Source organism: Ipomoea triloba, chromosome 3 (assembly GCF_003576645.1).
Source record: "Ipomoea triloba cultivar NCNSP0323 chromosome 3, ASM357664v1".
Taxonomy (NCBI): Eukaryota; Viridiplantae; Streptophyta; class Magnoliopsida; order Solanales; family Convolvulaceae; genus Ipomoea; species Ipomoea triloba.
This window is the reverse complement of record NC_044918.1, coordinates 25311615-25325352: the sequence shown is the minus strand read 5'-3', so window position 1 is coordinate 25325352 and position 13738 is coordinate 25311615. Positions and strand designations below refer to the sequence as shown.

The window sequence follows — 13738 nt, the reverse complement described above, 5'->3', positions numbered from 1 at the left end:
TAAGGATCCGCGAGACGGTTTCACACAAGTGTGACCCTTTTAGTAATGACGATTAGTCTTTTTTTTTTTTGAATACTACTAACTCTATTACAATGAAGTATCTGTTCATAACTACTTTCTCAACCTAGATTAGTCTTTTTGTTAAAAAACAAAAAATAAATAAATAAAAGGAGGTAGGAAAACCTCAGAATACCAAAAGCCGTCACAGCGGAAGTTGGGTACCGCGAACTGCGGGTATACGTGTACGCTGATGAGAGGGTAAAGTGCGGTATATTCTAAGGAATTTTCTCTTTTTAAGTAATCCTGACATGTCGGAAGAAGAGCGTTGCAGAGGACGCCCGATCCCAGGTATCGCAAGCCCCACGTTCTTGCGGCCCACCACAGCCTTTGCCAAAAGCTGTTTTTGCTTTGCTCCCAAAAGCTGTTAATGCCGCACCGTTTTTAGCCCTCTTGGGATCTCCGCTTCACGGCGACTCATTTGAATCCGGGATTGCATTGCATATTTGCATAGAGAGAGACTAAGTAATCTCAAATCTGCCGTGATTTGATCGGAAGACCGGCGGGATGGTGTCCCCAGAGGTTGACAATACGAGGAGGAGGAGAGGCGGAGATGAGAATATGAGCAATGATGGTGATGTTAGTAATGATAGCCATGGCGGAAATGGGAGTAGGGTTAGAAGTGAGACGATGAGGAAGGTGCTTTTAGGGTTAGGATTCTGGATCCAGGGGTTCAGGTGTTTTCCATGGATGGGTGTCAATTTCTTCCTCAAGGATAACCTCCGTGTGGACCCCTCCACCCTTCAGATCCTTCAGAGCTCCGCCAATCTTCCCATGGTTGCCAAGCCCTTCTATGGCATTCTCTCCGATTCCATTTACATCTCTGGCCAGCATCGCATACCTTACATTGCCTTTGGAGGTTGGTTATTCACTACCTTTTCTATGGTTTCTGTATTTATTTTACATTTTTATACAAAAGAACTCCAGAATATAATTATCCTGTTTTTAAATTTCTAGATGCATAATTTGGATCTATCTTGCAATTGAGTAGTTGACTATGAAATATAGAGTAATATAATAGCTGCAGTAATAGGATTGGAGGTTATTGAATTGCATCTTGCATTATTTGTATAATGCTTTGGTTGCCTCACATACAAGCTTTGGTGGCTTCTTGAAGTTCTAATTGACTACTACTTTTTTGCCCATTGTTAGTTAACTCAAAGGATTTATGTTTCCATGCAGCTTTTTTGCAAGCTTTATCGTGGTTTGTTCTTGCGCTTCTCTCGTACTCAGCAGCTATCTCGTTTTCTACCATCACCGCATATCTGCTACTTGGAAACTTGGGTGCTTCAATTGTTGAGGTTGCGAATGATGCCATTGTTGCAGAGTTAGGAAAACAGCCCAGTCCTTCATCCACGTCATCAGGTGAGCTTCAGTCTTTTGTTTGGATGGCAGCTTCCCTTGGTGGAATTCTTGGAAACCTTTTAGTTGGTATTGTCATCAATAGAATTTCCGCACAAGATATGTTCATTCTGTTTGGTGTTCTGCTCTCTCTCCAGTTCCTGGTGACCGTTTTTATCAAGGAGAGCACTCTAGACCTCCCCAAAAGTAGTAGTAGTAGTAGTAGCAGTATATCTAATCATCACGGGATCAAAAAACAGCTCTCAGAACTCATGGTTGCGCTGAAGAATCCAGAAATCTCTTACTCCATAGCTTGGTTTGCCACATCCTTTGCTGCAGTTCCTGCCCTAACAGGGACCATGTTCTACTACCAAACACAACACTTGAAGATCGAAACCTCAGTACTGGGCATTTCTAAAGTGTTTGGACAGATAATGATGCTTTTGTGGGGCGTTATCTATAACAAACACCTTAAATCAGTCTCACCAAGGAAGCTAATAGCTGGAATTCAGGTGTTAATGGCAGTTCTAATGTTATCGGACATGCTGTTTGTGAAAGGTGTATATGGGAGAATAGGAATTCCTGAGTCTCTGTACGTTGTGATTATCTCGGGCTTCCTGGAGATGCTATGTTTTTTCAAGATTCTCCCGTTCAGCGTTTTAATGGCGCAGCTTTGCCCACCGGGGTGCGAAGGATCTGTGATGGCGTTTCTCATGTCTGCTGTAGCTCTTGCCATGGTAGTAAGTGGGTATCTTGGGGTTGCCTTGGCATCGCATGTCAAGGTTACATCAGGGAATGATTTCTCAGGCTTTCCATCTGGTCTTTTGATACAAGCAGCATCAACACTTGTACCACTTGTTTGTTCATCATTTATACCAGACGGCCCAAAACCAAAAACCAGCTAGTTTTTATTAGATGAAATTTTTAGTCAAGGAATTATTCAAATACTTGATCATCATCCTGTAATTTGTTTAGTTGTAGTGATTTGTTGTAGTACAATTTTTGAGGGTTGATTCAATACAACAGAAGTTTCAGACATAGAGCTTCATTACCAACAAAGGGTATCTCTGGTTTATGAGTTTACAAACTAAGAATGAGAATCAAAATCATTTTTTGAAGGCATGAGAATCAAAAGTGTTTAGTTAACAATTTTTTAAAACACAATTATGAGATTTGATTACTTTTTCAATTAAAAATCTCATTCCTTAATTAAAAATGAGTATCATTTCATCTTATTAATAATTTATTTTTAAATTTGAATTATTACTTTTAGATTTTTGTTTATATTATGATTTATTTTTTGAAAACTTGTTTATATTATGATTAATTGCTTTGATTTTTGTCTTGTATTTTTAGAATTTTTATTCCCATTATACATCATTCTAATTCCACTATATTATCAAACATATAAAATACTTTCACTAAAACACATTAGTAATACATTACCATTACTAAATATTTGATTCTCATTCTGATTTTAATTTCCATGTGCGAACCAAACACACCCTAAATTTAAATTTTTGGCTCAATCGCTTTGTGGTTTTGAATCCAAAATTGAACAGAACACAGGCAAGAGTAGTCAGTGAGTCAGTCTAGAGTGCTGGTAATTAAGTTGTTATAGAAACAAATGTGGCTATCAATCAATCAAAGATATATAAATATAAAACCCTAAATTCATTTGAATTTCGACTAAAATCTGAAAAATACACCTTTAATTTAATGTGGTATTTGAATTGTCATAGCGACTATCACATATCATGGAACCACTGAATACAACACTGAAGGAATTGGAAGGAATGAAAAAGTAGTGTTGTTTTAAAGAGAATGAAGACGAATTGCTCACAATTTTGTCAAATATTGCACACCTTTTACTGACTGGAAAGCGGAGAGGCGTTTCTTCAACTCAATTTCATAGAAGCAAATGATGCAGCCAAATCCATTGCCTCGTCTACATGTTTCAGGTCCGATGCCTGGAAAAGTTAGGTATGAACAAAAGTCACACGAAAATTAACAAGGCAATGAAAGATGCGCTTGAAATTTTGCTTCTATCTAGTGTCACCAAACAAACTACTCTATAAAGCAAATCAGAATTATGCACACGCGCACGCATGGATACAACATTTTTTATTTTTTCTTCTCCGGATTGGTTGGCACTTTTACGGGGTCTGAGGCAACACATTAAAAAAGAGGCAGTTCAGATAACTACATTCCAAAGTGAGGCCGCATCTAAACCATGGGACTGCCAGCTAGTAAACAGGCAATGGTAATGCACTCCTGTGCACTACCTGAAAAAGCCATTCCCCTATTAAGGGTCTATAACAGTTACTAAAGCTCTCTCTCCAGTGGGATAACTGGCCCCTCCCCCCGGGGGGGCCTGTGTTCACCCTAATGGCACACCCAGCACTGGGGTGAGGAAGGGTACTTGTTATCCAAATTTTCAATTATGATTTCTATTTTCAATTTAGCATATCTTACCCAAGGTAGCAAGTGTATTTTTTAAAAACAAAATTAAATGAAACGGCACTATAATAGACTACAAGAAGAAACACTATGGTAAAACACTAACCTGTCCTTGAGCAAGGCCGCCTTTTCCTCCTCCACCTTTACCACCTAAGGGCTTCAGTGCAGCATTCAGCCACTCTTTTACACTTAATTGTTTGCACCTATCACCTTTCTCAGGTACCCCAGCACAGACCAAAACCTTGTTTGCTGCTTCATCTGTGCTGAAAATCAGAACTGCAATCCCCTGTTCTCACAATCAAAGCAGCAAGAATAGGTCAAAGATGCAACACATAATGCTATAGCTCAGTGTTTAATGAAATACAAGTATATAACAACCTTCTGCTCCATGACTTTAACAACTGCATCACGAACTGCAGCTGTATCCAGACCAATACCTAGACGCAAGATACAGTAGGCTTTTCCACCTGAAACAGCTGCTTCTGCCATTTCTGAGGCAGCTGTAACAGCCTTAAGTGAATTCTCTGCACCAATCCTCTTTTTGGCTTGTATAACTCGGGTCTAACAACATAAAACCGTAATATCTTATTTTAGCCTTTGCTCTTTTCTTTTTTCCAATGATTTACTTGAATTCTTAACAAAAAAAGAAAAATGTACCAAAACAAATAAAAAACCAAACACACCTGAAGCTTTGAGAGTTCACGCTTGAGCTCATCTTTCTTGGCAGCAGGAATTTGTGCCCTCTCCACTGAAGCATTTAATGTAGTCACTTTCTGAAAACAAAGAATGGGAAGTGGCCGGATCCATAACTCAGTATCTAGGCATAATTTCATCATGAAAGAAATAGTAGCAGTAGCTGACTAGTTTGGCAAACTAAAATCAAGGGTCAAGTGGGCATGCAATGTTTAAGTTGCAGCAGAGAAGGCTATTGGGAAGGGAGCTTAAACTGGATTTTATATATTTTATTGAACAATAGGCTACAAAACTCGAAATGAGAACTTAGGGATATGGGTGGCAGTCACAAGTAGAATGTGTATGTCACAAATAAACATGAAGCTCAGAAAAGTCAACCATCAATATGTTTCACCAACTGCCACAATAACTATATCACAAATGAATTACTACTGCTACTTTTAAACTTATCAGTTGCTGAAGAAAATAAAGATGACAGTGGAAAGAGATCAGAACACCATGTGTGTGTGTGTGTGCATACATACATACCTCAGTTGTATACATATAAAAAAATATTATCAGGAAACATCGCAGTTGCTATTTCCAATTATTCCTTTCTATAGTTCACATGGTATCATGACTAGAGTGAGTAATTCATCCCTGAATCTTAATGAAACTTACTGTAAAACACACATGAATATGATTAGAAATCGCAGCTACCACTCAAACCTCTCACTTCTGGTGCTATTAAATACAGCTCCTAAACCCCGTGGAATTGAGGAAATTAAACACTAACCTCTTCCAGTAAGCTATCTTCAACACTAGCTGCTTCTTTTATTTTCTTCTCAAGGAAGGATGCCAGTTCAATGGCCTCAAAAGCGCAGTTTGTTGTGACAGCAGTAATTCTGCGAATACCTTTTGCAATTCCCTCCTCAGAAACAAGAGCAAATGCCTTGGCCTCACGTGTATTTGAAATATGAGTCCCTGCAAATCCATAAAGTTTACATTGCTAGAAATCTAATGCTCCATGAATGGGGATGGGGTGCCACAAGTTGTTTACAAAAGAAATATACCACCACAAAGCTCAGCAGATATTGACAACCATTCTTCATTTTCCGGATCGGCAAGTAGATCTCCCACTTTCTGACCAATTGAAACAATCCTAACTGGATCTGGATACACCTGTTTACCAACCAGATAAACAGAAAAGGGCATGAATCACTACTCAAGAGGACTTCTAAAGGACATTGTCTACCAATCATTACATAAGAGGAACAATTACTAAATTATTGAATATTGAAAGCTTACTTCACCAAAAACAGCACGAAGACCTTTTACACGCTTTGCATCAGACAAAGTTGCCTCTTGGGAAAACACATCCATTTCAGCTTTAATCTGCTCATTGACAATGGATTCAATTTTCTGGAGCTCTTCAGGTTTCACAGGCTTCCCTGTTCAAACAGGAAAGTATTAATCTGCTCTTTTTACAGGGTGGTGTTGTAACTATGAAAATCAACTTACCATGTGAAAAATCAAATCTTAATTTTTCAGGAAGAACAATGGAACCTTTTTGGTCAACATGATCTCCAAGTATTTCCTGCATTAATTATACGTCTTTACTGTGCACCAGAGAGTTATAGAATATTAAGATCTCATTATATCTATTAGGAGTCAATACCCTCAAAGCAAAATTTAGCATGTGTGTACAAGTATGGTTTGGTGCAATGAGCGAGCGTCTGTCATAATCAACCTGCTCCATTAATCCAATCAACAAGATGATGTTAAAATAAATAGGAAGGGGTGACTATTAGAGATAGGAATTAAGGCTGTAAGAAATGTCACCTTACAAATTACTTTATCACCAATAGAGAATTTCTGATTCTCTCCACTAAATGAACCTATATGAAGAATAAACCCACCAAATATCTGAACATTGTGAACTTGAAATGAGCCAGCAGAGCTTTCAAGTGATCCAGTATCATATATCTACATACACAAGAAAATTCTCAGATATAAAAATATGTATTTCCAGAAATGGCCAGTCATTTTTTTCCAGTTTTGTTCAGATATTTTTGCTTTTGAACAAAAGTAAAAATTCCATGTAGCATCAGCATAGTATTTGCTGAATATCCTAAGAAGTTCTTACCTGACCACCTTGCTCAGCGTAAAAACTTGTACTTCCAAGAATTATTGCAACATCATCACCAGTACAAGCACATTCCAAGAATTCACTTCCTGTGTAAATAGCTTTTATCTCACTCTCATGATCCTGAGACCATAAATTTAAGAGACAAGAAACATGGTGACAATTTGACATAAACTAAAAATGAATAGGTAAACCATAACATGGTGAAAATCCCGTTTACGTTCTTAAAATTCCTGTCTACCCAAATGATATTGTTACAAGCAAAAGATAGCAGGCAGTCAAAAACAATGAAGAAAATCAAAATCATATACAACATAAGTGCATACCTGAAACCAAGTGAACTTAAAAATATCATTTGTTGTTGCAATCCCTTTCTTGTGCAGTGCTGCAGTAGCATCAGCATCCATGACAATAGCACCACCACTATTCTGTAAAATAATTTCAGCATCAAAAATTTAAATAATAATAATAATAATAATAATAACAATAATAATAATAATAATAATAATAATAAACAAAAAGGAAAAACATATTATCAAAGATTTTAATCTTCAAAAGACAAATCCAAGAATCCAAGTATCCAACGAAACCTTATTCTGAGCACTTCTTGATCTTTCCCTGGCAACATTCATAGCAGCATTAAAGCCTTCAATATCAACTATTAAGCCTCTTTCTTCTGCCATCAACTGAAATTAGAAAGCCATAAAAGAAGAGTCATTCACTTTTTTGTACAAACTAGTAGCTAAAAAAGATAAATTAAACCATTGACTAGGCACCTGAGTCAGATCTAAGGGGAAACCGTATGTATCCCACAATACAAATGCATCCTGCACCAAACAATAGATCATAGTAGGATGAATAAGAAGCAAGTATAGTAACTTATTCTACATTTACTAGAAAAATAAGCCTAGAAATAATTAGATTTCAAATATGACAACCAATTAAGTCTTGCAAAATCGTAAGCATGCTCTTAAATTAGGCTATAAGCATAAAGAGTAAACATTAGACATTCAATTAAAATAAAATAAAATACTTGCCTGCCCACTAAATAGCTTCCCTTGAACCTCTTGAGCAGCCTTCTTAAATTTCTCAATTCCCTAAAACAAATAAAGCATTACAAACTTGCAAATGTGGAAAGAAACACTGCAAGCTAGCTAGGTACTAGCTAAGTAAATAATCCCACTCTATTTTTCCCCTCTTCTGATTTTTGATGGTCATGAATTTGGTGGCAGCAACAATCAAAAGTCAAATTGAATGCAGTCATTTTCATTGAAATAAGAATTCAGCAGGTTTAATACAATAATAAATGATTCAGTATCTCCTCAACTATAGTGCAATGTTACACAACATGTTCCCTGTTTGTATTCACCCAATACAAAAGTATACTTATAAGTTATGACGAGTATCCCAGACCCTACTGTGTTCACCCAAAAATTAATAATTAATAAATTAATAAATATAATAATAATAATAATTTTAAAAAAAATGATAGGATTGCCTTAATATTGATACCATGGTCTGATACACAAAAGCAGAGACTCCCGAATATCTGAGAATAGACTAATATTAAGCAGCTTTTTGAGTTCACCCTCCGAAATATTAAATCTAAACCAAAATTTGGCCATACGAATGCAACATAAAGACACCTCCAATGAATGAATGAAAATGGGAAAACTATAAAGCTATTGCTACAGAAGTACACAACAACATTCAATTTGTATGATATGAGCACAATAATATAATTCACTAGCATAATACTTCAATCTATTTTATATCTTAATTTCCTTAAAACTTTTGAAGACAAGTAGCTCACATGAAGCAATGTTCTGCCAAAGCTGGCTTCTTCATCAGCAATTATATCCATTATGTGAGCTTCACGTTGTTTTAGCTCCGGGAAAACATCCCCCATCAATTCAGCTACCACCTTAACCAGCCTGTGTTCAGAACAGTATTGATTAGACAGGAGTACACACCATATATCAAATAGGAGACTAGAACTAACAAAGGGCTTGTATCAATGGTCATGGAAATGAAAGTAAAACAGTAGTACGAAGAAAGTGTAGCTCAGTATGCAATCCAAGAGATCTAAGCGTGTCATTCCTACCTGCTGAAAAAACCCGGTTCCGCTTTAAGGACTTCATTACCATAACGCACTGCTCGACGAAGAATGCGCCGTAGGACATACTCACGACCCTCATTACCTGCAAGGCAAGTATTAAACTGAAACCCACTAGAGAAAGGTTGCAAAAATTGCTAGGCGTTCCTCGGGCACCCACCGGCACCCTTTTTTTATTAAAAAAATTATTTTTAAAAAAAAAAATTTAAGACTTGATAATTAAAAACTATTTAATACTTTAGTTAATACTAAAATATTAAATATTAACCTAAAAAACATCTAGAATTGTAAATTGTATAAAGATTTAAAGAATCAAAACACAATTCCACAAAGTCACAACTCACAAAGTATCAATATTAGAGTAGCTGATTTCGAATTTTTTTGGGTGAAATAACCCTTAAAAAAAAAAGGAACAATAGCTAATCGGCCGCCTAGTCCTGCGGCCTAGGCGGACGGCCGCCTAGAACACCGATTATGGTGAAAATCTAGGCAGCCGACCGGGGCCTAGCGCTTAGGCGCCGATTAACTGATTAAGCACGATTTTTGGAACCCTACACTAGAGAATAAGATCAAATAATGGCAATAGCTTCTATTCCGTGGCACTGATATGTGTATCAAAGTAGTAATGGCTTAGAAAATGGCATTGCTATGTTGACCCTTAGACAAAAAAAAACTGTATGTAGATGGATTGAATTTTGAAAGCAACATAATAGTAGAAAATCAACCTCACAACCACAAACTATCAGAAATAAAAAGGCAGAGAAAGGTTGACACCAAAACCAGCACACGCACACATCAGAGACCAAACAGCACTCTTAAATAGTTAAATACCAATCCTAACGAGTAGACACAGATGGTGGGGGGGAAGGAGGGGAAAGACAGGGAGTGAGCATTCTTAATTTCCATTACCATGTGGCACCCCAACAAGAACTAAAATTAAGAAGACTATGTACATATGGGAAATCTTAAATGACATGCAATAGGAAAAAAAAAAATTCTCTGGTGTTAGCTGACAACAGATCCACAAAACGTCAAAGTTTGAAGTTTAATTAACACACACACACACCCATCTAACGATGAATATCAAATGGATGAACACAACATACTGCATTCTACCTGGACAAGAACCATCAGCAATAGCAAAGGAAAGAGTTCGAATGTGATCTGCAACAACCCTATATGCCATGTCAATTTTATCAACATCATCAGAACCAAGTTTCCCTGTGTATGGTCGAGCCCCAGTTATCTACAAAACATTAGAAGAATAATTTAAAAATTAGTAACTGTTGAAAGAAAGGGTATTTGCAAATTCAATTATTGAAAAGGTATGTGCAATGCCCTATTTATAGCATAGAGTTGTAGGTTTTCTTGAGCTATCACTACTAGGATTAGGGTTTTACATGTTTCCCCTCAAGTTGAAACATATGCACAATTCCCAAAAAATGATCAAACGGTATCATGACTAGATTGATGACAACACAAACTGATCAGAATTCATGTTCAACCATAGCGGCGCATGTGATAGATTAGGGTTTCATATTCAACATAAAGACGTAGGTGTATGTGAAATGCCCTATTTATGACATAAAGATGTAGGTGTCTTGAGTTATCACTACTAGGATTAGGGTTTTACATGCAACACTTCCCCCCAAGTTGGAACATATAGATCATATGCACAATTGCACAGTGCTTATTCCAAATAAAGATCACATGGTATCATGACCAGATTGACTATGACAGAGATCAGAGGTCCTGTTCAACATGGCACCGCATATGGCAGATTAGGGTTTTAGATTCAACAGTAACAACCTTGTATTACAGAAACTAGAAAGCTTCAATGACTTGCAACAATCTTTACTATTCACAAACATTGATGGTTAGAGAAGAGTGAATTCCAAATGAAATCATAGAGAGAGCAGACTTCAAGAGTCATTGCAAACAAACTTAACCATCCTTCAGAGTTTTTTCACTTCTAGCTAACAAAATTTTTTCCACTTCAGTTTATAGCTTGATTTGGATATGAAAAAAGTCATCAATGAGATGTAATGGAGTAATAGAAAGAGGACAAGTAATCCTCTTCTGGAGAGAATATATAAAAGATTACAAAATAACCAAAGTAAAGCCCGATATCCTTTATGAATCCTCTGCTTTTTTGGTATTGAAAAAACTTATTGATCAAGAGAGAGGATAAGTGATATAGGAGAACTTGCAAATATTGAAAAGGATTACATAAAGGAACAATTTTGTAAACACTAACAAAGATCACCAACGAAGAAAGTTTTTGATTGTTCTACATTTCAAGCCATGAATATCACATCAAAGTATACATAAATTGATCTACTTCTACCAAGAATAATTTATCTTCTGGTCAGATGTAATTTATGCTGAACAGTTGTGTAAAACACACTACAGTATAAGACTATAATATAATCTGAAATCAGACTCTGCATAGATTTGCATCTTAAATGTTATGCTTTAAATCACATGGTGCAAAGTAAAAATGTTTAAGATAGTTTTGGTGTAAATATGAGAACCTCATTAAAGCTTTAATGAAAGAACATGCATTATTCATCCTAGTGTCAAGAATGCAATTTTATTAATTAATATTTCATTTTTCAACAAAAAAGCATTCTTTATTTACCTTTTGTATAGCATCAAATATCGGCAGAAAAACATCTGTATCATAATTGCTCATCTTGTTCTGGAGTATAGAAGTTAGTCTTTCAAAACCCAGTCCAGTATCAACATGTTTAGCAGGAAGAGGTTTCAGTGAACCGTCACTTTCTCTGTTGAACTGTAGACAAATGTGTTAAAAAGAACTTAGCAATTATCAAAAGCACAAGTCATGCAACTTTGAGGAATTAGTACCTGAATGAACACAAGGTTCCATATCTCAATGACAGTAGGATCATCATTATTAACCATTGATGCAGCATCACGATTCCCAATTCTATCAAAATGAACTTCAGTGCAGGGTCCGCAAGGTCCAGTGTCTCCCATCTCCCAGAAATTGTCCTACCCAAAGTAGAACAAGGAGAAAAGAATACTAAGATTTTATATAGTTCAATGTGAAAAATGCCTTCAAGGAGGACATAAAACTTGTCCCTGTAAATATGGAGCAACATTTTTCAACACAAGCTTTTCAGAACACTTTTTCCTGCTGTAAGTAAGTACACTCTTCACTTTGGGAAAGTGAACTCCTTCAAATTCATAGTTTATAAATGAAACCAAAACTTTTTAACTCTGTCCACTCTGTTTTATCCTCCAAATATTAGAAACTTTCCTTCTCTAACAGATGGAGAAGGAAACTTCACAGCCTTCATAAATTTCTAAAGCTAAGATCCAATACGGAGAATAATAGCATGCTTGCATGCACCTTCAAATTATTGATAATCATCAGCCACCATAGCGAAAAGGAAAATATTGGTAAAAACTGTGTGACTAAATAGAAAAAGAAACAAATGTCACTGGTATTACACAAGATTTAAAATATCTAAAAATGAGAAAAAAAACACATACTTTACTACCAAAGGGCAAAACACGTTCAGGTGGAAGGAACTTGAGCCAAATATCTCTAGCTTCATTATCAGGTGGAAGGCCATTTTTCTCATCACCCCCAAAATAAGTAGCATAAATCCGAATAGCAGGTAGCTTATATACCTGTAGATCAATCACAAAACAAAAGAAACAATATCAAATGCAACTTTCTTTTTTATCATTGTAATAAATAAAAATCATAGCAGAACACATTTGCATATGGCCAAAGACCAAAGAAAGGAGAAAAGGGAAAAAGAAATTGCAGATCTCAATATCTTATACCAACAGCACCAAGAGAAGTTAACTTGCCTCAGTGAGAAGTTCCCAGGCCCACTGAATTGCCTCTGTTTTAAAATAATCACCAAAGGACCAATTTCCAAGCATCTCAAAGAAAGTGTGGTGATAAGTGTCCTTGCCAACATCATCAAGATCATTGTGCTTACCACCAGCTCTAATGCACTTCTGGGTGTCACAAGCACGCTTCAGTTTGCTCAATTCAGTGTTTGGATCAACTGTTCCTAAGAAGATGGGCTTAAACTGATTCATACCTGCAATTACAATGAAACTTGTTTTAAGAAATATGCAACATTTCCTGAATTCCTGGCTTAGTATTGAAGTAAATTGCATATTTTTGTCCACCGTGGATGTTAGTGCAAAGAAGTCTGAAATATAAACTATTAGTATACCGTTAATTAGACACAGCTGCAAGATCACTGAGAAACGGAAAATTCAATAAACAACACATTTGCAAATAATAAACACGCATATATAATAGTGAGTTAAAAATCGAACCAGCATTAGCGAAGAGGAGGGTAGGGTCATTGTGAGGAACAACGGGGCTGGACTTGACGCAGGTGTGAGCCTTGCTTTCGAAGAACTTGATGAAAGTGTCCCGAACCTTGGTAGACGGCCACTCCAATCCCGCCATCTCCTGCTGCTGCTGCTGCTGGGAGGCCACGGATGGGATAGAAGTCGATGGCGATGGAGAGAAATGGAGTCGTCGGAGAAGACTATCTAACGCCGGCACTGCGGCGTAAGTAGGGTAGTGAGAAGAGGAAGGCGGCTGAGCCGCTCTGGCGAAATTTAATATTCTGCCAACTGGTGAAGCCAAACCAAAACGGAGGCAGCTATAGCTTCGTACGGTGTAAACCCTCATCCATTCCTCGGCCTTCTTAAATTGATTACGTCTATTTATTTATACAAGATATAATAAGATTATTATTATTATTATATTTTGTCAGTACTATTTACTTTGTTACAACTTATAATACATTATTTTTTCAAAATTACTTTCTCTACCTACTGAAACACAGAGTCAATACCATTTCTATTGAGTCTTGAACCCACAATCTCCTATATGGGAGTACAACTTTGTGCTACTAGACCACAAAACCTTGACATTATTATTA

General features: G+C 36.6%; 2 protein-coding genes across 2 annotated transcripts; one reads left to right on the top strand and one right to left on the bottom strand.

Annotated features, from left to right (window-relative positions):
* Positions 1-228: 228 nt before the first annotated feature.
* On the top strand, positions 229-2457 carry LOC116011671 (probable folate-biopterin transporter 7). Its single transcript, XM_031251073.1, has 2 exons — positions 229-916; positions 1240-2457. The coding sequence occupies exons 1-2, from the start codon at positions 565-567 to the stop codon at positions 2301-2303; spliced, it is 1416 nt and encodes a 471-aa protein (XP_031106933.1). The 5' UTR covers positions 229-564; the 3' UTR covers positions 2304-2457.
* A 571-nt stretch (positions 2458-3028) lies between these two features.
* On the bottom strand, positions 3029-13488 carry LOC116012653 (alanine--tRNA ligase-like). Its single transcript, XM_031252277.1, has 23 exons — positions 13122-13488; positions 12639-12877; positions 12312-12452; positions 11661-11807; positions 11434-11586; positions 9909-10038; positions 8781-8877; positions 8490-8610; positions 7714-7773; positions 7453-7503; positions 7267-7362; positions 7003-7104; positions 6677-6799; positions 6373-6516; positions 6209-6280; positions 6052-6127; positions 5839-5981; positions 5604-5712; positions 5327-5514; positions 4542-4631; positions 4237-4419; positions 3965-4144; positions 3029-3368 (listed from the first exon to the last, which is right to left on the bottom strand). Exons 1-23 carry the CDS (start codon positions 13483-13485, stop codon positions 3297-3299), a joined length of 3081 nt encoding a protein of 1026 aa, XP_031108137.1. The 5' UTR covers positions 13486-13488; the 3' UTR covers positions 3029-3296.
* Between the last annotated feature and the right edge of the window lie 250 nt (positions 13489-13738).